General features: G+C 38.2%; 1 protein-coding gene across 1 annotated transcript; it reads left to right on the forward strand.

Moving 5' to 3' along the window:
• The first annotated feature begins 239 nt into the window (after positions 1-239).
• LIPK (lipase family member K) lies at positions 240-15,795 on the forward strand. Its single transcript, XM_007470302.1, has 9 exons — positions 240-344; positions 2,811-2,925; positions 4,893-5,091; positions 6,518-6,627; positions 7,691-7,827; positions 8,548-8,694; positions 10,198-10,269; positions 12,666-12,737; positions 15,556-15,795. The coding sequence occupies exons 1-9, from the start codon at positions 240-242 to the stop codon at positions 15,793-15,795; spliced, it is 1,197 nt and encodes a 398-aa protein (XP_007470364.1).
• Positions 15,796-26,451: the final 10,656 nt, after the last annotated feature.

The raw sequence follows: 26,451 nt of genomic DNA on the forward strand, positions 1-26,451 counted from the left end.
TTTGTTTCTTCTTTCTTCCCTTTCTTCTTTCTTTTTTTTCTTACCAAAAATTCACCATTTCAGATTTTTCATGGGATGAGTCTTGAATAATTAAGTATATTACTTGTTAAGACACAACCTAGAAACATCTTTCTACTCCCTCTCTCAGTAGTGTTATAGAAAGATTACACTGAGTTTCACTTGCAGAATTCTCTTTGATGACAAATATATTAATATTTCCTTTCCCAGTCAGATTCCAAATGTGGCAGCTTTTAACAGCAACATGCTGGATGCTTCTTCTTGGACCTATATATGGTAGTCAAAATGAAGGAAGCTCAACAAATCCAGAAGCTAATATGAATATTGTAAGTCACTCATTAAGGAAAAAAACTAAGAGAAGGAATTATTAAGCTATTGTCATTTTAGATGCAATTGGTATGCCTGTCTAGTTTTTAAAAATTCTAAACTGATTAAATCTGTGTTTCCTCCCTTGTCCCTTGGCATAGCTAACTAACCAAAGAATTGAAAGACCTGACCCAAATTGGGGCAGTAATACTCCCTTTGCTGGTAGTTTGAGCTACCATCTCATGGTGGTTTCCTGAAGAGAAGGTTCATGAGTTCCTACTGATGATCTCTATGGAGTATACTTGAGCTCTTCCGGAGGCTCTTTCTAGAGCAGTTCCTTTAATTTGTGAACTATATCCATGTACATTTTCAGTTTAGTAAGCCAGATTTGGTTTGGGTTGCTTATAAACAAAAGCGTCTTAACATGCAGGAATTCATACCAGAAGTGGACTGGAATAAAGTGAAACAGAACAGATCTAGGCAAAAAACAAAAACAAAAACAAAACAAATGACAAATGTTTGCTAAATGCTTCATTCCAATGGAAATATACAATTTCTTGTGTACATTGTGCACCCTGAAGTCCTCACCCATACCCAAGTTTTTTAAGAATGGAACTGTCGATTTTTTTTTTTTTTTTTTTTAAGTATAGAATAAGACGTGGTTCCCCAACCAAAAATATATCTGCATTTTTGAAATTTGTTCTCTGACCCTAGTTTTGAATTCATTTCTTTACCACCACATTTAATTTTTCTCTCTCAGAGGGAATTTGTGAATCTTTATAAACTGTGACACACGTGGGATCCTCCCGGACCGCGGCACGAACCCGCGTCCCCCGCATCGGCAGGCGGACCCCCAACCACTGCGCCACCAGGGAAGCCCCTGTCGATGTTTTTTAATTAGTGTCTCTTCTTGTTTCTCTCTCCAAAGTATCCAGCAGGTACTCCTAAGCTTCTACCACACTACTGAGCTCACATTCCATGAAAATATTTTCCTCTTCCTTCACTACCATATGGCTGCTTTTTGGCTATTCTCTAATGAAAAGAAGAATAATAAACATTTATAGAGCACTTACTGTGTGTATAATCGTCACAACATATCTGTGAAGAGATACTATTATTATCTTTATTTTTCAGTTCAAGTAAATGAAGCACAAAGAAGTTAAGTAACTTGCCCAAAGCTGCATAGCTAATAAGAGGAAGAGCTGGAATTCAATTCCATACAGCTTGTCTCTAGAGTCTGGGCTCTCATAACCAGTGCTTTATATAGCTGCACAATATGTGCACACCTCTAGTAAGTGCCCGGCCTGGGAAAATGCATAATCCTGTCATAAAAGCATATGCTTTGGTGCTAAACTAACTTTGACTTAAATTTTGTCTTTATCTCTTCCTAGTGTTCAGTCTTGGACAGATTATTATTCTCCCTGAAATTCAGTTTTCTCAACTATAAAATGGATATAATTCTATCTCAAAGACCTGTTATATGGATTAATAAAACAAGGTGTAGGGCTTCCCTGGTGGCGCAGTGGTTGAGAGTCCGCCTGCCGATGCAGGGGACGCGGGTTCGTACCCCGGTCCGCGAAGATCTCACATGCCGCGGAGCGGCTGGGCCCGTGAGCCACGGCCGCTGAGCCTGCGCGTCCGGAGCCTGTGCTCCGCAACGGGAGAGGCCACAACAGTGAGAGGCCCGCATAACGCAAAAAAATTTTTTTTTAATTAAAAAAATAATAAAACAAGGGGTGTTAACCATCTTCTATGTGGAAGATGACCAATAAACGGTAGTTCCCCTCTTCCTTATATATCTGTGGATGAGGTATCTTCTGTTTTTACCCCTTTAGATCCACTCTCTAGTCTTTACACCTTTCTTTCTGCCCTGTAAGAACTAGGTCTGTTAAATTTCTTTGACCTTTGGTTTTCAGTTCAGTGCAGCCAATGGACATATTGAGCAGGAGATCAGAAGGTGGGAGAGGAGCGAGACCAGATGGTTTACTGCCCTGGTTCCGTCCATAAGGTCATCTTGGGCAAGCTGTCTCCCTCTGCTAAAGGTCACAGCCCCTGTCAATATGGCCCTCTTTATTTGACTTTCTCATTCAGGGTCTTGTAACCACTTTCTCCCATCTCCCTTCAGATCTAAGGTTGGTAACAACTCACTTGTTACTAGCCACAGGGTTCTGCACAATGCCGTATGGTTTCCTTCGTAAGATGAACATGCCATTTTCCATCAAACATTTGGAGAGTGAACTAGAGTGCATTAATAATACCAGGCCAAGAAAACCAGCATGTATGGAAACCCACCACCTTACCCTACCCATGCCTTTGCACGCATCCTCCTTTTAAAACCCTCCTCAAGTTATCGTGATTTTCCTGCTACATTCTGTTCCAATACAGAGATGAACAGTAGGTTGTGACTTAAAGTACTATATTGAAATGTGGGTATAAAAGTCAAGAGATTACATCATGAGGTATACTTTTCCGTTTCCTCTTTTTAGAGCCAGATTATTTCCTACTGGGGTTATCCTTATGAAAAATATGACATTGTGACAAAAGATGGTTATATTCTCGGAATTTACAGGATTCCTCATGGAAGAGCATGTCCAAGAACAGGTGGGATTTATTTCATTATGAAAGCAATAGTGCCTAAGGAGAGATTCCTGGATGCGATGATAGCAGCAGGGCAGCTTTTATTCTGAAATACAGCCTATTCTCTTACATAAGTGGAGGCAAATCATCACCACCACCTCTACTATTTCATTTGCGTAACACTTCGGAGTTTTGAAAGCATTTTCACATACACTATTTACTCTTTCCTTTCCTCCATCACTTTGTCCTCTTTCCAAACAAACACAGAAACAAAAGAAAACTTGGTCTTACTCTAGAGATACCACTTTCCAGGCTTAAAAACCAAAACTCTAGGGTCATTTTGGTACTTTCCTCTCCCACACTTCCTATACCCAGCCAGTAACCAAGACCTATCAATTTTGCCTTCCAAACTTCTCTCTAATCTGAAAACTCTCAGCTTCAATATTGCTCAAGTCCAGGCTTCGACTTCACCATTATCTTGTGCTCCAGCTACTACAACAGCTTTCTAACTGGGATTATTTCATTTGTAATTAGTTCTCTATGCAAGTCACTGGGATTTTATTTTTTAAAGTAAATCTAACCCTATTAGTTCTATACTTCAATGCAGTTAGAGCCATTTCTAGCTCCCTACAATATAGGTTGATATCGATAGAGAAGAGAGGAATCCACTTGGCAAGAACTGTTTGCTTTCTTCTCTCATTTCTTAGCTCCTTTTGTTCTTTGGAGCATTGTATAACCAAAATTTCCAATATCAGAAGGGTTAGTTATTTAAAGAGACAATCTAGATTTTAAAAAAGAGAGAGAGGTGGAACGGTGCTGTTCACTTTATAGAACTGACCATCCCCTAAAATAACTCCATTACCTTTGGAAATACTCACAAGAACTTTGTTTCCCCAAACTTTTATCTTATCAGTTCTGCCAGGTAGCTGCCAAAAGGCATGCGATGAAAGCTGTCTCTGCAATGAGAAGCTGCCTAAGGGCTCAGATTAGAAAGGGGCTATGGATTATGACAGCTCTTTGGCTGTAATTTAGCAGAACTAGTAACACCTCTTCTTTCTCTTTTTCCTCAAAAGATGGATTAATGGATATAAACTTTATCCTCACTTCCAGACAGCTGAGGCTTTCTGAGAGGCCAATCTAGCCTACTCAATCCCAGGAAACTGGTCTAGCTCCAAAGGTGACCTAAGGGAAAGTCCTGGGGTACCAACACAGCATCACAGACCATTTATAAAAGACAGAAATATCCTAGTCACTTCTCTTTCTCTTCTCTATGTTTTCAGCACCACTTCCCCGTTTCCTTCTTTTTTTCTCTTTCTTTAGTCAAATTGTTCCAATTCTACTTGTGAGTAGGATTTTTACGTCAAATTAACAATTTTACCTTGTGTAAATTTCACTTAAAACCTTGCATTTTGCTTTCTGACAATGCAAATTAACTAGCATAATGCCAGGCATTCAGGAAACATTCAATAAATGGCATTTTTATTGTCTTTGTTATTATCTTGGAAAAAGCTTAGTTTTGTCACCAGATGCTTTTTGAGAAATAAAATGTCATTAATGTGAATAATTGTAGAGCAGATATTTATTGTGCTGGACAGAATTTTGTGTATTTTAATTCTAATTTAATTCTTATAACTACACTATAAGATAGCAATTTTTATTATTCCCCATTATAAAATAAGTTAACTAAGGCACAAAGAAGTTAACATGTGGCAGAAGCGATTTTAAATCAGGGCAATCTGACTCCAATAGCTGTATAACAATACAATACACTGCACATAATTCCGATTTTGCAAAGAGAAAAACAAGACATAGAGAAGATAAATAACTCGCCCAGCTTCAGAAATAGTTCAAAACCCTAGAACCTCGGCTTGCCTGGTGCCACATTTCATCTCTTAACTTTCCTTCTGTATTGCAGGGAGTCAGGAAAAAGAATTTTCTTGTAAGCACCAAGGAAGTTCATATAAAAAACTCCTGTTACTTGTATTTTGCAGCTGCAAAGCCTGCTGTGTATCTGCAGCATGGCTTAATTGCATCTGCCAGTAACTGGATTTGCAACCTGCCCAACAACAGCTTGGCTTTCCTTCTGGCAGATGTTGGTTATGATGTATGGATGGGGAACAGCCGGGGAAACATCTGGTCCAGAAGACATGTGAAATTATCAACCACATCACCAGAATACTGGGCCTTCAGGTAAGGAGAATACTACCAATGAATAACGTGTGTACGTTGCTCATTTATATGGATGACTGCTCTTTGAATTTTCCCTTTCCGTCCAAATGCACGCTATGGAATCTACAAGATGGAAATGGACATTTCTTTTTCTACTTAGGTTTTCTTCACAAGCTCTGAAGAAATGCCCTTATTATTGCATCGAGAGTTCTTTTAAATACTCCATTTGGCGTGTGTGTATGTAAAGTATATACGCAAGAAAAAAAAATCAAGATGCAAAGGTCAACTTTAGAAAGGTTAATTCCGGGACTACCATATTGTCAGTGTGCACCCCAGAAATTTACTCGGTACCCTTACTAAAGAGGAAAAATGAAACTGATCAAGAAATGGGACCAGGGCTTCCCTGGTGGCGCAGTGGTTGAGAGTCCGCCTGCCGATGCAGGGGACACGGGTTCGTGCCGCGGGCCGGGAAGATCCCACATGCCGCGGAGCGGCTGGGCCCGTGAGCCATGGCCGCTGAGCCTGCGCGTCCGGAGCCTGTGCTCCGCAACGGGAGAGGTCTCAGCAGTGAGAGGCCCGCGTACCGCAGAAAAAAAAAAAAAAAGAAATGGGACCAGAGACAAGGTGGTTCTGGTTGAAAATCCTGGGAAACAGACATTCATGATAAGCCAAGATGAGCCAAGCCCTTTAGCACAGATGACACTCCAATTCACTGAGTAGTAAAGGAACTCTACCCTCCATAGGCTGGTGGTGCTGAAATCTGTCCCTGGAGCTGAGTTGCCAGCAGCCCCTGTGGACGCTGTCTTCCTTAGAAGTTAGGCCAGCTGAATCACAGAGGCAAACCCCGCACTTGTAGTGGAGCTAAGAACCATTCCTTGAAGGTCACTAAAGCTGTTTGTTCCTTGGCCTCATTCCTGGAAGCCAATTTGCATTCCCTAATTCCACATTCCAGGGCAGTTGTGTCATGGTACAATTGCAAATAACATCATGATTCCCTAGATGAGTGTTTTCCCAACTACATACAGGAAAGAAGCACCTGAAGTGCTTGATAAATATGCAGATGACCAGGCCTCTTCCCTGCACATTTTGATTCAGTATGTCTGGGCTGAACTCTGCAAGTCTCTTTGTTTTATTCTGTTTTTAAAATAAGCATTCCAGGTAATTTTTCTTTTCAAGGGAGCTTGGTAAATCTGCTGTAGAATTAAGTGAAAAGCCTCTGGAGGCTTTTGCAAGTCAGATTTTTCTGATTTCAGTTTCTTAACAAAGTTATTCTTGCACTCAAGATGGTGTCCTCAAAAGTTGCACAGACACATGATATCACGTATTGATTCCAGTATTACATTTAACAAAAGCTAAACATCTAGGTCTGCAGTGAATATGTTAAGTATTGCAAGCCTAAAAATGAGATGGGTTTTTTTCCAATGTTGTTGTTCTTTTTCTTTGGCAGTTTGGATGAGATGGCTAAATATGACCTTCCAGCCACAATCAATTTTATCATAGAGAAAACTGGACAGGAGCGACTCTACTATGTGGGCCACTCCCAAGGCACCACCACTGGTGTGTTTGGTCCTTCTGTGCAGTCTCTAGCTTGGGGACTCTGAGCTGGGAAACAATCTTGTCTGACTGGCATCTAAAGAGTAAATAAATGAAGTGTGGATGACTTAGGGATTTCCCCTCCAGGACTAAATCTGGAGATTGATGGATAAGCCTGAAAGAGAGACAATTATTTATTTATTCATTTGCGTACCCAACAACACTTGTCAGACACCAGGTTAGATACTGGGGAACCAAAGATAAATAAATATGGTATGCATCTTTCCCTTAAAGAGCTCACAGTCTAGTGAGGGACACTAAAATAAAAGCAGAGGATTACAAATCTCAGTGATTATATGTCACAACCAGTGTGACTTTTAGTTAGTTCCCAGTGGGTGCTGGGATAGGCTAGATGTGTGTGGGTGGGCTACGTCGGCAGTACCATAAGACACTCCATTCTCTTCACTGTTCTCTGTTCAGCTAGAGACTTTGACAATACCAGCAGCATTTACTCCAGTTATTTGAGAGCATTGTCATCCATATTTTACAAATGGCTGAAGTTAGGAATCCTTTCTAATGGTGATAAAGCCAATTAGAAAGTGTATGTGTGTGTATATATATATATATATATATAATCTAACCTTCAAAAGAATTATTCTATAAGGATTCTATTTTCCATATTTATAGATAGAGAAAACTGAGACTCATACAGGGGAGGTTAAGTTGCCCAAGTTTTCACATAGCTAGCAAATGGGAAGCCAAAATTATAGCCCAGTTTTGTCTGATACCAAAGACTGTCGTCAAGCTAGAATGGCCCTTAGAGTTTACCTAGACATGCCCCACACTGTATGTTTGAACCCTTTCTGCAACATTCTCTTTAAGTAGATTTGCATCCTTCAGGGACAGGAAACTCACTTTATTCTGAATTAGCCAGTTCCACCTTCAGAAATTTAAAAATCCTTCCCTAAAAATGGTACTTACTCTGAGTTTCTTTGTTTTATTTTTTAAATATAACTACTTTTACTATAATTTAAAATGAATTAAGAATTGTTCTAAATCTATGAATTAGTATCTTCTTCCCTTTCAGCTTTCATAGCATTCTCTACTAATCCAGAGCTGGCTAAAAGGATTAAGATATTTTTTGCATTGGCTCCAGTCACCACTGTGAAATACACCCAAAGTCCTATGAAAAAATTAACAACTCTTTCCAGAAAAATAATCAAGGTATGTGACAACTTTCCCCCAAGTTTAAATCTGTAGTAACTAAAACTAGCCCTATTTCCATTGATTTCAAGAGAAGACAGCTTGAGACAAATAACATTTTACAAACATCTAGGAATGCTCAAGGTATACATGTAGGTTTACTGATGATGTACAATTTTACCAACAGGGTTCAGGGTGCTCACTCTGCTGCCATTCTACCCTGCTGTCTTCATTTTTAACTTAGAGGCTTATCTCATGTCATTCCTCAGTCACAGATACAGCAAGAGCTGATTTGATTGATTGATTGGTTTAATCTAGTAGGTTAAATTTCTCTCTGGTGCACCCTAGTTTATCAGGGACAGTATAGTGTAGTAGTTGAGATCACAGCATGTGATTTTAGGGTGCCTGTGGGGAGAAATGAACTCAGGGTCTTCCTACTCCACCATTTTGCCTACTATCCTCTGCACTAGTGCGTCTTAAATGTGACCTATTATCTACACAGCAGTTCTACTTAGTGCATATTAATTTTCTATTTTATAGTTGAAGAAATTCAGGATAATAGAAATTAAATACTTTCCTAAGGTATAAGAGACAGAGTCTAGAATCAAACCAAGGCAACCCTGACTCCAAAGGCTTACCAATTTCCTATGGGGACTAGTTTTTTAGGGGAAGTCCCAAAAAAACACTCCAAGTAAAAGATCTTGGGAAAAAGCTTGATGGTGTCTTAAATTGATCTTGCAGATGTTGTTTGGTGACAAGATGTTCTATCCTCACATATTTTTTGACCGATTCATTGCCACCAAGGTGTGCAACCGGAAGATATTTCATCATATTTGCAGCAACTTTCTATTTATTTGGAGTGGATTTGACCCAAAAAACTTAAACATGGTACGTGTAAGTAGTCAGATCCAGGAAAGCAGTTGTTTTGTTGCACAGAGGTAAGGAGAGTTCATTCTAAATTGCATGGAAACCACATTTCAAAGTGTCCTTTTTGTCTCCTGGAATGTAGCTAGCATATTTATGGCTTCCAACCGAAGCTGAGAGTCCACCTGCTTTAACAGGAGGATTTGAGATGTCTCTGCTGCTGAAAATTCTCACCAATTCTTGTTGTTGGACAAAGTGCCACCATTAAAGAGTCCTTCACTTAGGCTATGGCTTTGAAATTTATCTTGCTATGCCTGAGCCCTATCTCAGACCTACTGACGTAGAATTTCAGGGAGTGAGCCCAGCCATCTAATTTTTAACCAATTTTCTACTTTCATAGGTGATTTGGACATAGTCATTTTGTGAACGACTTAGGTCTTTTATCCAAAGGGGTAAACCTTTCACGTGACTTTCTTACTTTCTCAATTTACTAGGGAAATCATGCTTGCCTTTCGCTTAGATGGAAGTGTACCACGTAGAGCTGAGGAAAAAGACCTTTAAGCAAACTCAATAGAGACAATTTCAAAAAACACCCTCTCAACATGGCCTAAGAATTTGCTAAAGAAAGACTTCACAAAATGACATCCTAGAACATTTGTTGGATGCCCTCATTGTACATTTATATAGTCAGATTGCCCTTTTTCTCTCGCTGTTGTGGACTGGATTATAGAATATTACAGTGCCTGCAAGGATGTTTACTTTAGTGGAGCATAACCAGGGATACATAAGTAGAGTTTATAGAGCTTTCAAAATTTACACATGCCCAGAACTCAACCCTAGAGATTTTGGTATTGTTTCATAGGTTTGGGTAGCTCATAAGTAGCTATATTTTTTAAAGCTCCAAGATGTTTCAGATACTCTCTCTGGTGGAAAATAACTCTTTTGTATACTAAAGCAAATAAAATGCTGTTGGAAATATTTAAAAATCAAGATTTTTTTGATTCAAAAAGAAATCTAATCATTAATAGAGGTTTAAATACTGGATGGATTATGTCCCACAGACTGTCAAAGAGTCCTGCAGAACATTTACCAAATTTTTAAGAAGGCGTGATAAAACATTCAGATCTGTTCTCAATCTTTCATGATGAACAACTTTCTGGGAATGTCCCTTAGAACTTATCACAGGGTGAAGGAGATCACTGGGGATTTTACCTCTTGACTGTCTATATTCTTGGACCTGTCTGAGGTGAGGCTGGAAAGAAAAGGTACATCACCTTGTGTCTTTGACCAGCAGGATGCCCTCTGTGGGCTTTACAAAGATACTGCCCAGGACAGAAGTATGGAAATGAGGGAGAAAAAAGTTCTTAAAGACAGGCTTCTTCTTTGGTTAATATGTCTTTAGAGGGTATGGTACATGTTTATTCCTTGAGAGAGAGAGGAGAGAAAGAGAGAGAAAAAAAATACTCAGATTTACTTGCTGTGTGATTATATGATTAGCCTTCAGGTAAGAATCTTTTTACTTTGCAGAGTCGCTTAGACGTTTATTTGTCACAAAGCCATGCGGGAACATCTGTTCAGAATATGCTGCACTGGGCCCAGGTACATGCTCCCTGTTCCTGATATGACACGCACATATCTCTGCAAGATCCCTGAGGAGCACTCCCAAGAGAGCTCACTGCAGGGTTTTGCAGGTTCTGCTACTGTCAGGTGGATGTTGCTGGAATCAGCATCTACTCATGTTGATTTCCTTTACTCCCATCTTTACTCTCTATTCTCTGTATCTGGTGTTTGGGTTCCCAGGTATTCTGACTAAATTCTGACCTTTAGATTACTCAGAATTGCCTTTTTTAGGAAAAGCTTGTGTTTCCTCTTTTGCAAAATCATTAGCTCTAATAGAGCTTTATATAACATGATACAGGCTATTCCAAAAAGATCTGTTTATCCTCTAATTGGGATATGGGCGATTTCAGAGTGTGGAAATATTGCTTAATTCAGAGGAAATTAAATGTTAGAGAGGGATTAAAATAGATGGTTTCTGTTTTTACTCTCAGTTTAAGGGTTATGTTTTTTTTTTGTTACTATATTACTCAATATTTGGCAAGTCAGATTCTGTTGGTATAGCTTTCTGAGCCAAGTATGTATGAGTGTGTGTATGGGGGGCAAGGTCTTCCCAAAGTTTTAATATTTAATTACACATTTTGAGTTTTAAATACTTTAAAACATTTAATAGGGATCTGAGATCCCTAGGAATTTGAATTTTAACCTACACCCTGATAAATTTGTTCCATGCTTTAAAGTTGAGAATCATTGCTATAGATAGTCTGAAATACTAGTTGAGGATTTCTGAAATTCTTTGAAGAGTTCCACCCCCAGAAGATAAGCCTTCAAGTTCCTACAGGAAGAAAGATATTCTGGACACAGAGCCTCCTACTGGTGAGGAGACAGGTAGACTCTGATAGGCATGCCTTTCCAGGAAATACAACTTCAATTTCACATTTATTGAGCACTTACTATGTGTCCTTGTTGTCCAAATATACGATTTAATTCTGTCTCATTCTTTCTTATGAATTCTCATAACAATCTTTCAATGAAGGCATTGATATTCCCATTCTACAGATGTCATAACCAACCCCTTACACATCTCACAGCTGACTCTTCTTAAAGATATCTCTTCTCCTTTGACAGAAAGTTCTCTTCAGAATAGAAATAACTGGGCGTGGGGAGATAAAACATTTGGTCATAAGTTATGTAGAGAGCTAAGGCACGGATGATGATGACAGTGATGATGGTAGTAATATTAATAAAAAGAGTGATTTCTTGACCATTCCCAGGTGCTACATGCTTTTTATGCATTACCATATTTAATCTTCACAGCCCTATAAGAAGAACGTTATTGTCATTTCCATTGCACAGATGAGACAATAGGTTTAGAGAAGATACATATCTTGCCTGGATCACAGACTTAATAATCCATTAAGCTTGGATTCAAACAAGGTCTGTTTGATGCTAGAACCCAAGTTCCTAACTTGTACACTCTATTGCCTCTCATTGCTGAAAACCTACAGAATTTCAACAGCTGCAGACTACTGCCTCTGTCAATATAAATCACGATGGGAACCATTTCAAACAAAAAATCAGAACGAAATCAATGTGAAAAAAAAATCTGAGATTCAAGTTAAGGGAAAAAAAAAATCCTTGGAGTAGTCTGAGAATAATTTAATGAAGTGCTTGAGGTAGAGGTAAAAATTATCTGTCTCCTCAATCCAAAATGGGTAGCAAATAACAGAAAAAGGATCCCCTAGAAGTATTAATGCTTCTACTCTAATATCTGAAGTCTAAAATTTAAAATGAAAACAGGTTACATACGCTGTCTCAGACACTCAGTCCATGGCCATATTACTGACAACATGGCGGGCTGCTTGGCTCTATAGACAGGAGACAGACAGACAGAGGCTATACCTCAGAAAGCCCTGAGGGTGTTCTTTAGTGAGCATTCCTTTCAAAAGTAACAAAAATGTTTAAGAATAAGGAATATAATCATAATATCATAGACCATCTGACAAGGATGATACAGCATAAAGTTTTTAAATAATAATAGCAGTCATTTTTTAATGTAGGAAATGTATAGTTGGTGCCTTTAAAAAATATATATATATAAATTCCTGAAGCCAGGGTATTCAAGAATCATTCAATTTAGCATCTTTCAAACATTTTCTATGTATACAACATTGTAATATTTAAAGCCATCACTGCTTGAGGATTTTTGTTGGAAAAGTATAGAGGGGAAGAAAGGATTGTAAGTCAGTTCCGTGAATTAGTATCAATTTTTATCATTTTTATTATTTGACTTATTAAACTTTATTGACTTTTAGCTCATGTGCTAAAGAGTGGGACATTATGTCAAACCATTTTGTAAATTTTTTGTTAACTGTCTTTAAATGTATGTTGTTTTCTTGCATCATTTTAACATGTTTATTATTTTTATCTTATTATAGGCTGTTAATTCTGGTCAGTTCCAAGCTTTTGATTGGGGAAACCCTGATCAGAACATGAGGCACTTCCACCAGGTATAATATCAACAATAATCAAACAATTGCATATTGCAAATGAATTTAAAAAATAGTATCTACTCATCAAGCACCTACTAGGCCCCATTCACTATGCCAGATATTTTGTATAGATCAGATGTTGTTTATTGGGTTCTTACCATGTGCCATAACATTATTTTTGATCCTCAGAATGACCTTCCAAGGTAAATATTATTGTCTCTATTTTTCCAGAAGCTCAGAGAGTTTTAGGTAAATTGTCAAAATTATTTAGCTTGTAGAGAACCAGAATACGACACAGGAGTTCCTGGATCAAAAGTCCATTCTTCTTCCACTACACTTATTCCTTTTCAAAAAATAGAAATTCTCAGCACTTAATTAAGACCATATTTTTTTTTCTTTTTTCTTTTTTTTTTTTTTGCGATACGCGGGCCTCTCACTGTTGTGGCCTCTCCCGTTGCGGAGCACAGGCTCCGGACATGCAGGCTCAGCGGCCATGGCTCACGGGCCCAGTCGCTCCGCAGCATGTGGGATCTTCCCGGACCGGGGCACGAACCCATGTCCCCTGCATCGGCAGGCGGACTCTCAACCACTGCGCCGCCAGGGAAGCCCAAGACCATATTTTAAAGAAAGAATTAAAGATACATAATTTTGTTTCTGGAGTATATTCTCTGGCTTCTTAACTGTCTCTCATAAAATGAACTAACATTTTCCTAATAATTCTTTGGGATGTCATTTACTAGTCATTTTTTAAAAGTACATGAATTATTAGAGATATTCCAGACAGGAATATCACCTTAAGGGAGAAGCAGTCCTATCTGCCAGTTAATGATATGTCAAAATATTTCTTGATATTATACATGAAAACTTTTGGAGCAAAAACTCTATATTAAAGCAAATAGGTGTCGTTGTTATTATTATTTTTTCAGTATGTAAGGAAATCCAATGATGGCTTTGGCCTCTTGTTGATAGACTGAGCTTAAATTAGACAAATAGTCATCAAAGATACATGGGTTTTACAAATCAAGGGTAGGAAGGAAATTTGAAAATTTTTAAAAAAGCAATTTCAGTGCTACCATAAATGCACTCTTAGAAACCTTTCCCTGGCCAATGTTACTGTTTCCTAAGGATTTATAACCTGGTCCATGTTACCTTTTCTTCCTAGTCTTGCTGCCAAAATTAACTACGGTGTATTAATCTCCTTGGGCTACCATAAAAAGTCCCGTAGACTGAGTGGCTTAAACAACAGAAATTTATTTCTAAGAGTTCTGGAAACTGGAAGTCTGAGATCAATGTGCCAGCACAGTCAGGTCCTAGTGAGGGTTCTCTTCCTGGACTGCAGAAAGCCACCTTCCTCATGTGTATCCACATAGCCTTTCCTCTATGTGGTTGACGAGAGAGAGAGACATTAATCTCTCTCTCTTCCCCTTCTTATAAGGCCACAAATCCTATTGGATTGGGACCCAAACCTTATGACCTCATTTAACCTTAATTACTTCCTAAAAGCCTTGTCTCCAAATACAATCATCTTGGGGTTAGGGTTTCAGCATATGAATTTGAGAGGAACACAATTTAGTCCATAGAATATGCAACTCTTTCCATTGTAAGTAGTAGAAATCAACTTTATTTTATATTTAAAAAAAAATGTTTTAGTTTTACTGAAATAAAAGGTATAGTGGTAAACGCACAATAGCCAGGAACTTACATACCTTCCTCAGGCTCTCTCTTTCTCTCTCCCTCTCAGTCTCTTTCAATTCTGCTTGCATATGCTGTTTCCATTCTTAGGCTATTTCCAAGATAGTAGTACAATGGTAACGGTGTGCACCTAGCTCATGTAGCTTTTTTTAACTGCAAACGCAAAGAAAATGGCAATATTTTCTCAATAGCTCTGGTAAAAAGTTCCCGAGAGAACTCTGACCAAATTTTAGTAATGTGCCCATCGCTCATACAATTATGCTGCGGCCAGAAGAATGAAGGACTAATTGACCAGGACTGATCACCCTGGACCACTCTGGAACTGGGGTTTTGGGATTTGTTGAATCAGCACAAGAAACGTCGTGTTACCAGAAAGAAGGGAAACTTGCCAGGGGATTAGCATCATAGCCACTCTATTTCTCTGTAACGGGCTGGCTCCTTTTTAACATTATTTTCAAATGTCTTTTTTGTACATTAGTCTCAATGCCCCCTAAAGAGTCTTCTCAAGTGTTACTAACTCCCCTGAGCCCAGATTTCTGCATATAAGAAGGGGTATTTAGGGCTTCCCTGGTGGCGCAGTGCTTGAGAGTCCGCCTGCCGATGCAGGAGACGCGGGTTCGTGCCCCGTTTCGGGAAGATCCCACATGCCGCAGAGCGGCTGGGCCCGTGAGCCATGGCCGCTGAGCCTGCGCGTCCGGAGCCTGTGCTCCGCAAATGGGAGAGGCCACAACAGTGAGAGGCTCTCATAACGCAAGAAAAAAAAAAAAAAAAAAAAAAAAGAAGGGGTATTTATATTTATTCTATCCAATATTTTGTTTGAAATGGATACACTCTCAACCCAAGTGCTACTAGAAAGATGGTCCCCCATAGAAATGAGAGCCTCTCTTCCTCTGGGATCCTTTTCTTTTTCCCAAAAGTGAAAATCAGGAATATAATGGTTGTCTTTTTTAAATCCACAATTCATATTATTGCACAAAAGTACTTTCAAGTATTTTTAACATGTTAATGTTTATATATCATTAAGTATGTCCTAATTGCACATTTTTAGCATTTGAAGAACTTGCTTAACAACTGACAGTTAACGTTATTTCTATAGTGTGGTTTTCTGTGAAAACTATTTTTCTCTCTCTTCATTTTTATTTAGCATATACCTCCCTTATACAACGTTTCTAAGATGGAAGTTCCAACAGCAGTGTGGAGTGGTGGACAGGACCCTGTGGCTGATCTCAAAGATGTTGAGAATTTACTTCCTAAAATTACCAGGCTTATCTATTTCAAGTTGATTCCACACTACAATCATGTGGATTTTTACCTTGGACAGGATGCACCCTATGAAGTTTACCAAGACCTAATTAGATTGATGGAGGGATGTTTGCAAAATTAAATACACTTTCCTTTCTCTAAGGAAGCAGGTTTTTGTCATAAGAATGTGGCGCACAGACCCTAAGGTGACCCCTCCAATAATTTTCACCTCCCAGTGTCCATGAATTTGTGTAATCCTCTCCCCTTGAGTGTGGGAGGGACCTGAGACTTGCTTCTAGACAAGAGAATTGGCAAAGGTGATGGGATGTCACCCACTGATTACATTCTATTATGTAAGAAACCGTCTTAGCAGACTGGAGCAAGAGATTCTCCTTGTTGGCTTGAAAAGGCAAACAGATATGTTGAGGAAACCCACATGGGAAGGAACTGTGTGTGACTTCTAGGATCTGCAGGTGGCCTCCAGCTGATAACCTGCAAAAGATTGGGACTATCAGTCATACACCTATGAGAAAATTAATTCTGCCTAAAACCTGGATGAGCTTGGAAACCCATTCTTTGCTAGTACAGCCTCCAGTTGAGAAAGCAGCCTGTCTAACACCTGGATTGCAGCCTGGTGAGACCCTGAACAGAGGACCTAGCTATGCCATGCTTGGACTACTGACCCATGGAAAGTGAGATAATAAATATATGTTGTTTTAAACAACTAAATTTGTGGTAATTTGTTATCCACAATGGTAATAAACTACTACTATTATTATTAATAATAAATTATTATTAATATCATTATTATTATTGTATCTCTGGTTAGAAGCTTGAGAAACCCAGCTTCTTATTTCCATTATTTCCCTGTGTCTTATTTCTCTTGTCATGATGAACTTCCTTGTATATTTCTTGTTTTGCAGATCGCTAATGCTCCATTCTCTCAGTGTTTATCTAAGAGTCAATTTTGCATTTCTTTCTTTCTTCCTTTCTTCCTCCTTCCTTTCTTTCTTTCTTTCTTTCTTTTTCTTTCTTTCTTTCTTTCTTTTTTCTTTCTTTCTCATTATTGTAGTAAGGACACAATGTGAGATTTACACTCTTAATATATTTTTAAGTGTATTTTTAAATGGGTCCTCTACCCAGGGGTGCAGGCCTTGACTATACTGCATCTTCACCCCTCCTTCCTGTCTTGTTCCTTTTTTATATCTTTATTTGTGGAAAATATTTCCTGGTAGTTTTCAGGTCATTATCATTGACAGTTGTTCTATAAATAGTTGTATTTTGCCCATGGGAAGAGTAGAGCTCAGGGTCTTCCTACTCTGCTATCTGGGTCACTGCCCCCTACAACATTGTATTTCGTAATCAGGTAGGGTTTTCTTGTTTTTATTCCTACATCTTAAAAATATTCTATCTTAATTTATAATTTATTTTCAGTAGGAGTCTCAAGGTACATCGCCATCATTCTCACCAATCATATCAATTTAATACTTTTACTTTGATTTTGTATTTCATGTTCAGGAATCTGAACTAGCAGCTTCTAGAGGGGAGAACACTTTAACATGGAACCATTTTTCAGTTCCACTATAAGCCCACTTTGCACAGGACTTGGGGAGTCACAGTCTCCTTGGTGATAGGGTGTCTTTGTAATCCTTACCAGTTGTTAATATAAAAAAATTTACTCTGCACCTTTTGTTTGCTAGAGGCTGGAGATATCTGATGAAACAAGGAAAACATGGTTCTTACCCTTTAAATTTATATTGAGTTGAAAATATGCTGGGGAATTTCAACCCAACAGGGATGTAATAAAAATAACTAACATTATTTGGCACTGGTTAACTTGTTTAGCATTTATCAAAGGCAAGGCCAAAGCCATCTATCTCTGCCCACATCTCTGTGATACAGGTACCATGCTTATCTTATTTTAAGGAATACCACTGATGCTCAGAAGACTTAAATACTAGCTAAGGTCAAATATTTAAGAATTAGAATCAAATCTGGATCTTGAGCCCAGAGTTACCTGAATCCAAATTCCAGCCCTTGTTACTTCTTTGTTTTGTTCCCCCTAAAGATATAGATGAGGAAACCCAATGTAGATTGTCCTGGTTGGGCAAGGTCCTGCTTGTTAAAGAATTTCTGAGGCTCTGTACAGTGGGTAAGGCCAGAATTTAATACATTTTTATAGTAAACAGGGACACTAAAGCAAAATCACCAGAGCAACAGAAAGGAGTGGCTGAACCAGAAACAGGGACAGGGTATGAGATGGGTAACGTCAGGACAGAAGAGGAATGTGGGTGAGTATGTGAAACAGGCTACCCAAGTTCTGAGTCAAAACCAGGTTGGCCCAGAGCAAAGCCAGGTCTGGCAGCCTGGTTGGTATTTATCTGACAATCTGTTGATAGATGTGCTGTTATAGCTTTTCCATAGTCACAGCACTTTAAGGAGCAGAGTCACACATTTGACCCTACCCAATGTAATTCATATCAATGAAGCCCTATCCTGCAACACTGGAGAATTAACCAACCCTCAGCATAACAATCCTCCTTTCTATATTTAGTAGAATCAGAAATTTTGGAAAGTCACTATTCTTTGTAAGAAAAGGCCTTTCGTTTATCTTCAGACCTGAGATTTCCTACATGAGGCTGAACATTTCACACTTTTTAAGTTCCATCCTCCAGATCTAGTCCTTTCAGCGTTGGTTCCAACCAATGCGTCCTGCACACCAATATGGTGTTAGATGGATACATTTGACTTAGTGAAATGAACTAGTTCTGTTAGGCCTTCCTTTCAAGGACATCAAGGATAATACCAATAGTTAAAAAGATAATCATAACAAAAATCACTCTCATTTCTGAACCACTTCATGTTCTATTCAAAGTGCTTTCACAGCTATAATTACCTTCCTTTTTATTTTTGAGAGGTAACAAGGAATGGCTATGTATAAATGCTCATGTTAGCATTAGCCATTGGAAGTTCCAGATCTAGCTCCACAACTGATTAGCCATGTGACCCCGAAAACATCATTTATCACTGATTCCAGCAATTTCCTTTTCTACAAAATGGTGACACTCTTTTCTGCCTACCCCATCTTCTGTTACGGAGACCAAAGATGTACATGAATCATATTTGCATAGCCCAGCACATGGGCCTTGAAGTCACACTGTTTAAGTTTGGCTCCTAGCTCCATTATTATCTTTATATCCGTAGACAAGTTAATTAATCACTCTAATCCAAATTTTCCTCTCTGTGAAATTGAGATAATGTTAGTACCTTTATTATTGAGTTGTTATGAGATAATGCATTAAAAAGATTTAACATAATGCCAGTTACATAGAAAGAGGTTAATGAATATTTTTATAAAATGCTATATAAAGATTACTGCTTGAAATTTTATTCATGAACAAATTCCCATATGGAAAAGTAGAAACTTAATTTACATAGGAATTAAGTATTCCAAGACATTAAATGACATATGCAAAGTCATATTTAATCATAAGTCCTATTTTCTTGCCCTCTTGAGATTTTGATATATTTATCTGAATAACATTAAAAATAGAAATCATCTCTACCTATTATTTTGAAACACTTAACATTTGCCAGGCATTACACTAAGTGCTTTCTATACATTATCTTGTTGGATTCTCCTAATAGTCCTGAAGATGAACTCCATGTGGCCTCCATTTTACACATAAGAGACTGAATCTTTGAAAAGTTAATAACTTCCTGAAGTGGTAGACCCACTTTTTGGGGGGGGGGGAATAACTCCAAAGCTGCATCACTATAGAGGCCAGTGCTGTTAATTAACCATGATGCTATATTACTTCTCACAATGCAGTATTGCCAGAATATTAGCATTTGTTAGTCAATTATTCTCCATTTATTCACACAATCAGTTAAATAACCTCTAATATTTTATCCAATGATGTGATCAAAAAATAGTTGTTGAGTGGCTGGGAATGCCATCTTTGTCCTCCAGACACTTGATTGGGTCCTATGGAAACCGGAATACTTTTAAGACATGTAATTAATATATATTTGGCTAAGACTCATTTCTCAAAATTTTCCTAGCATACATAAATAAAGGTGCTGTAGAAGTGAGGGGGAGGGTATTAAATAAGATCTGAGCCTTGACAGGGGAACGCTGGCTGGCAGGGCACCAAAAGGCTTCACAGGGAGGCACCTCTTCGGTGACTATGGCATACCAGACTGGCCAATCCCAACACTTGACCTTATAAGTGTCCTAGAAATAAATTGCACTTACACATGTTGAGTCATATAACTGAAGCTTACAGGAAGCTGCAAAGCATAAACCAAAGCATGTCTTTATAATTTACATTTAAAACTATAATTGTTAAGAGAACTATATCAATTTTTTTGGCCAAAATAGTTCATTCTTTCCCTTTAATAAAACACGTGGGAAGTTCTAGTATAAAAATGTTACTTGCTTGTGCAAGGGAATAAAACACAGAGGAAGTATGTGGTTTAACAAAAATCATCACCTACACAATCATTCAAGTACACTGAGCCTTTTTCCATAAGGAAATAACAGTGTAAGCACTTTACACGAATTATCTTATTTAATCTTAACAATAGCTTTATAAAATGGTACCTTTCTTATCCCTACTGTATAGATTAAGGAATTGAAGTTTGGAGATATTGGGCCACTTGCCCCAAAATATCATTCTCTAACTCTGGAATCTTGACTTTAGATGCCAAGCTCTTAATCTTTATGCTATAATGTTGTATTTACTATGAAATAGCTAGGCATTCAGAACATGAAGAGTAATAAGGTAGACACTGTTCCTTCCCAAGTGGAACTTACAGACTAATGAAAAAGGCAGATATTCTACAGCTGCTTACTCACATAATTAACTCTTTAATTATAACTGTAATGAATCCACCAATAAGAAGACCACTCTCATCAAGGGGGACAGGGAATTATTCTTTGAGGAAATGAAATTTTGGCTGAGATCTGTAAAATCTGCCAGATGGGACTACAGGCAGGGGACTAGCTCAGGTGGCAAGGAGCTAGATTTACCAAAGGAAACTAAAGAAGCACAGGGAGCCAGGTTGGAAATGAGACAAGATGAGTTTGAAGAGGTAGAGCCTAGTTTTACACCTCCCTAGCCACTCACAGAATTTTGAATGTTAAGCCATTAAAGAATTTTAATCTCAAAAGTGCTTAAAACAGAATCAGTTCAGTGATTTAAAATGATGACAGGGCTTCCCTGGTGGCGCAGTGGTTAAGAATCCGCCTGCCAATGCAGGGGACAAGGGTTCGAGCCCTGGTCCGGGAAGATCCCACGTGCCGCGGAGCAACTAAGCCCATGCGCCACAACTACTGAGCCCACGTGCTGCAACTACTGAAACCTGTGCGCCTAGAGCCCGTGCTCTGCAACAAGAGAAGCCGCTGCAACGAGAAGCCCACACACTGCAACGAAGAGTAGCCCCTGCTCGCCACAACCAGAGAAAGCCTGCACACAGCAACAAAGACCCAACGCAGCCAAGATAAATTAATTAATTTAAAATATATATATATATAATAAAATAAAATGATGACAATAGGTACAATAAGGAGAATGAATGAGGTGGTTGTGGGGAATCTAGTTGGAAGGTTGCAGTGGTCCAGCTAGTGATGAAGATAGCTTGGGCTATTATGTGGCTATTGAACTAACCATGAACAAATAGTTCAATATTGAGGAATCAGCGCTCTTTTGGGGACAATTTGTGTTGATACCTATGGTCTCAAAGCAAAATCTCTCAAGTAAGCTGCTATGTTACTTATACACATATGTATCTGTTGCTCTTTATTCAATCAACACTCTCAGAAGCGTTAGATCCAGGAAGCTGTCGAACGTGTAAATGATTTTAAAAAGTTAACAATTATTTTCTCTATTAGGAAATGTTAAATCATCAAAAAAAAAAACTTTTAAATAATAGTTTGGCATTTGTTATCGGATAGAGGCAGTGTAACAAGCCATCCTTCCAGGTTTAGCGACTTCAAGAACAGTGGTGGATATCATGCTTTTGATAAAGGACTATAGCTAAATAGTTGCGCATATGTCTTTTTGCTGGACAATAAGAACTCAAAGCTCATTTGGGGAGCAGAGGTCAAGCACTTGAGAAGGTACGTTTGATGGTTCAAATAGTAGGAAGTTTGATAGGCAGATATTCAATTCAGGTCAATCTATGATACAAAGTTATATATTTGGGATGAGTACTATATGAAACAATAAAGAATGTGGTTGAAGAAACATTTCAACAACAAAAAGAAAAAGCAGCATAAGACTGAGAGCACACAGCTACACTCTCCAATATACGCCATTAGTCAGATGTGGCTATTTAGCACTTGAAATATGGTTAATACTAATGGAGATGTGCTATCACTGTAACATAATATTCAGATTTCAAAGACTTAATGCAAAAAAAAGAATGGAAAATCTCTCATTAATAATAATATTGATTACATGTTAAAATGATAATATTTTGGATCTATTGGTTTAAAAGAAATAAAAATAGAATTAAATTTTATTTATAAAATGAATTATAAATAAAAATTTGATTTCATCTGTCCTTTATGCTTTAAAAAATGTGGCTGTAAGAAATTTTAAATTGTATATGTAGTTCACATTACATTTCTATTGAACAGCACTGGTATAGAGAAAAGAGTAAAGATAATTATCCCCAAAGAAATCTGCTTATTTGTAGAAAAATTTAAATAATTCTGCATTTATAAGATTTTTTTAAATATAGAGAAAATGAGAGAATATAGATTGTGTGAAAGATATCAGATTGTGCCATAGCAGTTACCAAGTTTAAGGACAACTTGGAGACTGAACAGCAGAAAAATTATTATTGAGTAACAATCTGTTATTGTATTAGTGTGCAATGCAATTTATGAATAATAGTGGATTTATTCCAGATTAGTATGAAGCAAGAGTGTTCATTCCTATGAATTTACTGTAAAATTTATTATGTAACTTGTATAAAATTTACTATATTTATATTAAATTGCTACATATTGATGTTAAGAAAAATGTCCTTTGAAACATAATTAAAAGGAAAGAGACCTAGTAGAATTTTCAGCCAAGCTGGTAGTGTCTCAAAGTAAAACATCTGACATGAAGTAAATACTCAATAAATAATTAAGAATTGTTAGTAATAACTTTATCATATTCCTCAGTAACTAAGCAACATTCTCTGGATGCCTAGATTTATCCACTAATTCATTTATTTACTCAGCAAATTTTTGATGTTGATGGTGATTAGGAAAAGGATGAAACACAGATACTATGATATTAAAAGCCATTTACCCATTTTTCAGTAGTGCTGGGGAGATTTGAGGTAATTTAACTGTAATTTAACCAAATAAAAATTCAGGAAAGAAACAGGAGCATATATCAAAATAGCCAGTGTTCCTTTTTACATACTCTAATCATCAATTATTTACCTACATACATTGATGAAACTATTAATATATCTAAAACTAGATTCAATTGGAATTTTCGGTAAGCATTCTGTGTGTGTTTAAAAAGAAAATCTCTATTTGAATATACCTCCTACAGGAATTCAAATACAAAATGAATTGTAGAGCATACCACACATAAACTCTGCACATTAAGTAAGCAGTTGAGCAGTTAAATCTACTTGGAGGAATGGATGGTATAAATTTCCTTCTATTCAGCTGTATGACCCTTCCTCTTCATTCTCACAAGCTTTGACCTTGGCCACCAATTAAGTTCTGATCCTGCCACTCCAGGACCTGGATGTCCTTAAAGACAACCTCCTGAACTTTTGGCTTTTGGTATTAACTTCTCTTTAAATGTAAGTGATCTTTGAGCATTTTGGATTGTGATGGGTGTACACTGGATTAGCTTATTATGGCCTCTTTTCAAAAACCTTAATATTTCAGTCGTTTATGACAGATAGAACTTTGTCATTTCTCTCTGTGCCTCTTTGTCATAGCCATACTGTGTTTGAAGGCGGGTGTAATAAAGTGGAGCTGAAATGGGGATTCATTGACCCAACCCTGAAGAGAACATGTTCTAGTAGGTAATCTGAAAAACAAACATCATTTCTTATAGATATCATAAACACTGCCAACCTTGCTTTATGAGTAAACAAAATTTTTTAATGTAATTTAAAGTGCCTTTTCTAAAGCCAAAATGTGCTAATCTATCATTTTACACACACACACACACACACACACACACACACACACACACACACACCACTTACGGCTTTCTTGAGCCCTGTCTGAATTTTAGGATGCATAGTGGATTAGATAAATTATCTAGTGGGCAAGTGACAAGTTCCATGTTCCTGTTCATGCAAGGTATTTTACTCAGGGCAAAATCTGTCTCAAAGGTGTAAGATTTGAAATTATTTCTTTTCCAAAATTCTCCTTAGTTTCTGTTTTGTTGGTTATAGCCTAACTTTTTTAACTTTACATTGTTTTCAAGGGGAAATTATGCCCCTTTTGATACAAAGTCATGTGTTAAGGAAAAGCAGTCTTTGGGGAGAAAGAAGCAAACTAGTAAACGAAAAAAATGAGACATTGTAATAGCAAATGTATTTTGAATTAGAGCATTGGAAAGAAAATAACAATCATTTTCATAAATAAGACACCAAGTTCAAAGATCTATGTTCAATAGTCTATTTTCAGCCATCTTGATAATGAACTGGGCAGCCACCATTAACAATATGTGATATGATCCTTGGGTCAAGATATCAGAAATACCACAGGCCTTCTGAAAGGTTGTCCCTTAATCTACATTTTGCTCAAGATCCCTTTCCAGTTCTAATACCATCTAGTTTTATGAAAAAGAAAGAAAAGCAGGGAAAATTTGACCCTCTAGAGAACAGGAGTTATCATTTTGCATTTCGCAGCACGAAGGAAGACGTGTCAATGTCTTTTGTTTTAATTCATTTCAACATATTGAACACTTACTCAAATAGCAAAGTTACACAAGAATGACGAAAGCATTTGGAAAAGAACAGCTTCATTTATTTGAGACAACTTTGTGTCCGTACAAGAAAACAGATTGAAAGGATTCTCCAGATTATTTAGATAAACCTCAAAGTTGAGTAAGAATATGAGAAGGCAGTGGTGTAGGAATTCTTCTGAGTTTTAAGCTAGTCTACAATCCATAAAGCCCTGAGAAGTTTAACTATAGTCATTCTATTTCCACATAAAGTCATGACAACAAAGCAACGTTAATAATCTTAACATTGTGCTTCCTAGAACTCTCCAAAGAGTCCACTGAAATTTTCTTAGAAGGGATTGTTTTTAAAGTCCTCACCCATGAGAGGATCCAGGCAAGTCCATACCCCTCTGCCAGTGACACATACCTTTGCCCATTGTCATTCAGGGCAAAGCGTGGTTCGCCTTTCATCAAAAAGACTGACTGAGTTTGGACTGGTACGTAAGCTTTCCACCTATTCCAGTAAGCTGAGTACTTCCTTTCACTCCATATTTGTTTAATTGGCTCAAGTGGAACCGATCTTAGGACCTGGACAAATATGAATGTTTGTTTTTGAAAGGATTTGGGGGACGGGTCCAAACTAATGTAACAACTGACCCTTCTTCCCACTGGGAGATGAAAGAGATTCAGTTACTGCTTGGGCTTTACCGGCATAAAAAGCGAAGTAGAGGGCTTCCCTGGTGGCGCAGTGGCTGGGAGTCCGCCTGCCGATGCAGGGGACGCAGGTTCGTGCCCCGGTCCGGGAGGATCCCACATGCCGCGGAGCGGCTGGGCCCCTGAGCCATGGCCGCTGAGCCTGCGCGTCCGGAGCCTGAGCTCCGCAACGGGAGAGGCCACGACAGTGAGAGGCCCGCGTACCGAAAAAAAAAAAGTGACGTAGAAAACGGGGGCACTTCTGCCTCCATTATCCAGTATTTCTGGTGGAGCTCATGTTGCAGCAAAAAATAGAAATGAAGTTTTCCCTCTCCTGAGAGCAAGGAAAATAAAGGGAACAGTGAACAGGCTAGAGAAGAAACATAAACTGGCCTGAGTTAATCAATCCTAGTTTTAACTGTTACTAATCTGTAGTGTCTGTAGTTAGATTTGTCCTTCACAAAGCTAACCTGTCACCTCTAATCCTGTGTAATTTAGGCAATTTACATTCTGCCCCTGGTATTTGCTCCCCCTGTAATCTCTTGTAGCAAATCACCCCTGGTAGCTGTTTGCATTTCAGAAAGGAGGTTGCAGACTGTTAACCCAGAGACTACCGGACCCAATTACTGGGTTGCCCAACTCCAGCAGTGACTGTTTTGAAATAATGCAAGAAGAAGAATGCAAGACGTTCACCATTTTGACCCTTATCACTCACTTCGGACTGAGAACTTCCCTGTAAGAATCCCTGTAATTCCTCAGGAAAGGGGGGCACAGTTCTTGAGGTGCTAGCCTACTGTGTCTTCCCTTTGCCTGGCAAGGAAAATAAAAAGCCTCTCTATTTCTTATCCTCCAGATCTCTGTCTCCATATTTCTACTCGGCATCAGTGCACAGGGAGCCAGAATTTGTTGGCAACACTTAGAGCTAAAATGTCTTCATTCTCCTCAGGTCTCTATGCCAAAGTTAACAGCAGGTCGAATCCCTTTGGCCTAAGGATTTTGTTTCCTCTGCTAGTTCCAAACCCTTTCTGGCCTCAAAAGTGAGTCAGGCTGGCCTCAACTTCTCAACGGAGTTATAATCATTCACTTTCCTGCACATTACATGGTTGACAGCAGTAGTCTCACAAACATTGCTTCAGTTGACTCTCATAATGAACTCTGGTGTTGAGAAGATAGATATTGTTAAC

This window comes from Lipotes vexillifer, unplaced genomic scaffold, assembly GCF_000442215.2.
Source record: "Lipotes vexillifer unplaced genomic scaffold, Lipotes_vexillifer_v1.1 scaffold690, whole genome shotgun sequence".
Taxonomy (NCBI): Eukaryota; Metazoa; Chordata; class Mammalia; order Artiodactyla; family Lipotidae; genus Lipotes; species Lipotes vexillifer.

What these genes read in the sequence shown, in the direction of transcription:
- LIPK (XM_007470302.1), top strand. Translation starts at nt 240, where the DNA reads ATGTGGCAGCTTTTAACAGCAACATGCTGGATGCTTCTTCTTGGACCT. An exon ending in CCAGAATACTGGGCCTTCAG is followed by an intron (nt 5,092 to 6,517) that starts GTAAGGAGAATA and finishes TTTCTTTGGCAG; the next exon opens with TTTGGATGAGATGGCTAAAT. An exon ending in TTTCCAGAAAAATAATCAAG is followed by an intron (nt 7,828 to 8,547) that starts GTATGTGACAAC and finishes TTGATCTTGCAG; the next exon opens with ATGTTGTTTGGTGACAAGAT.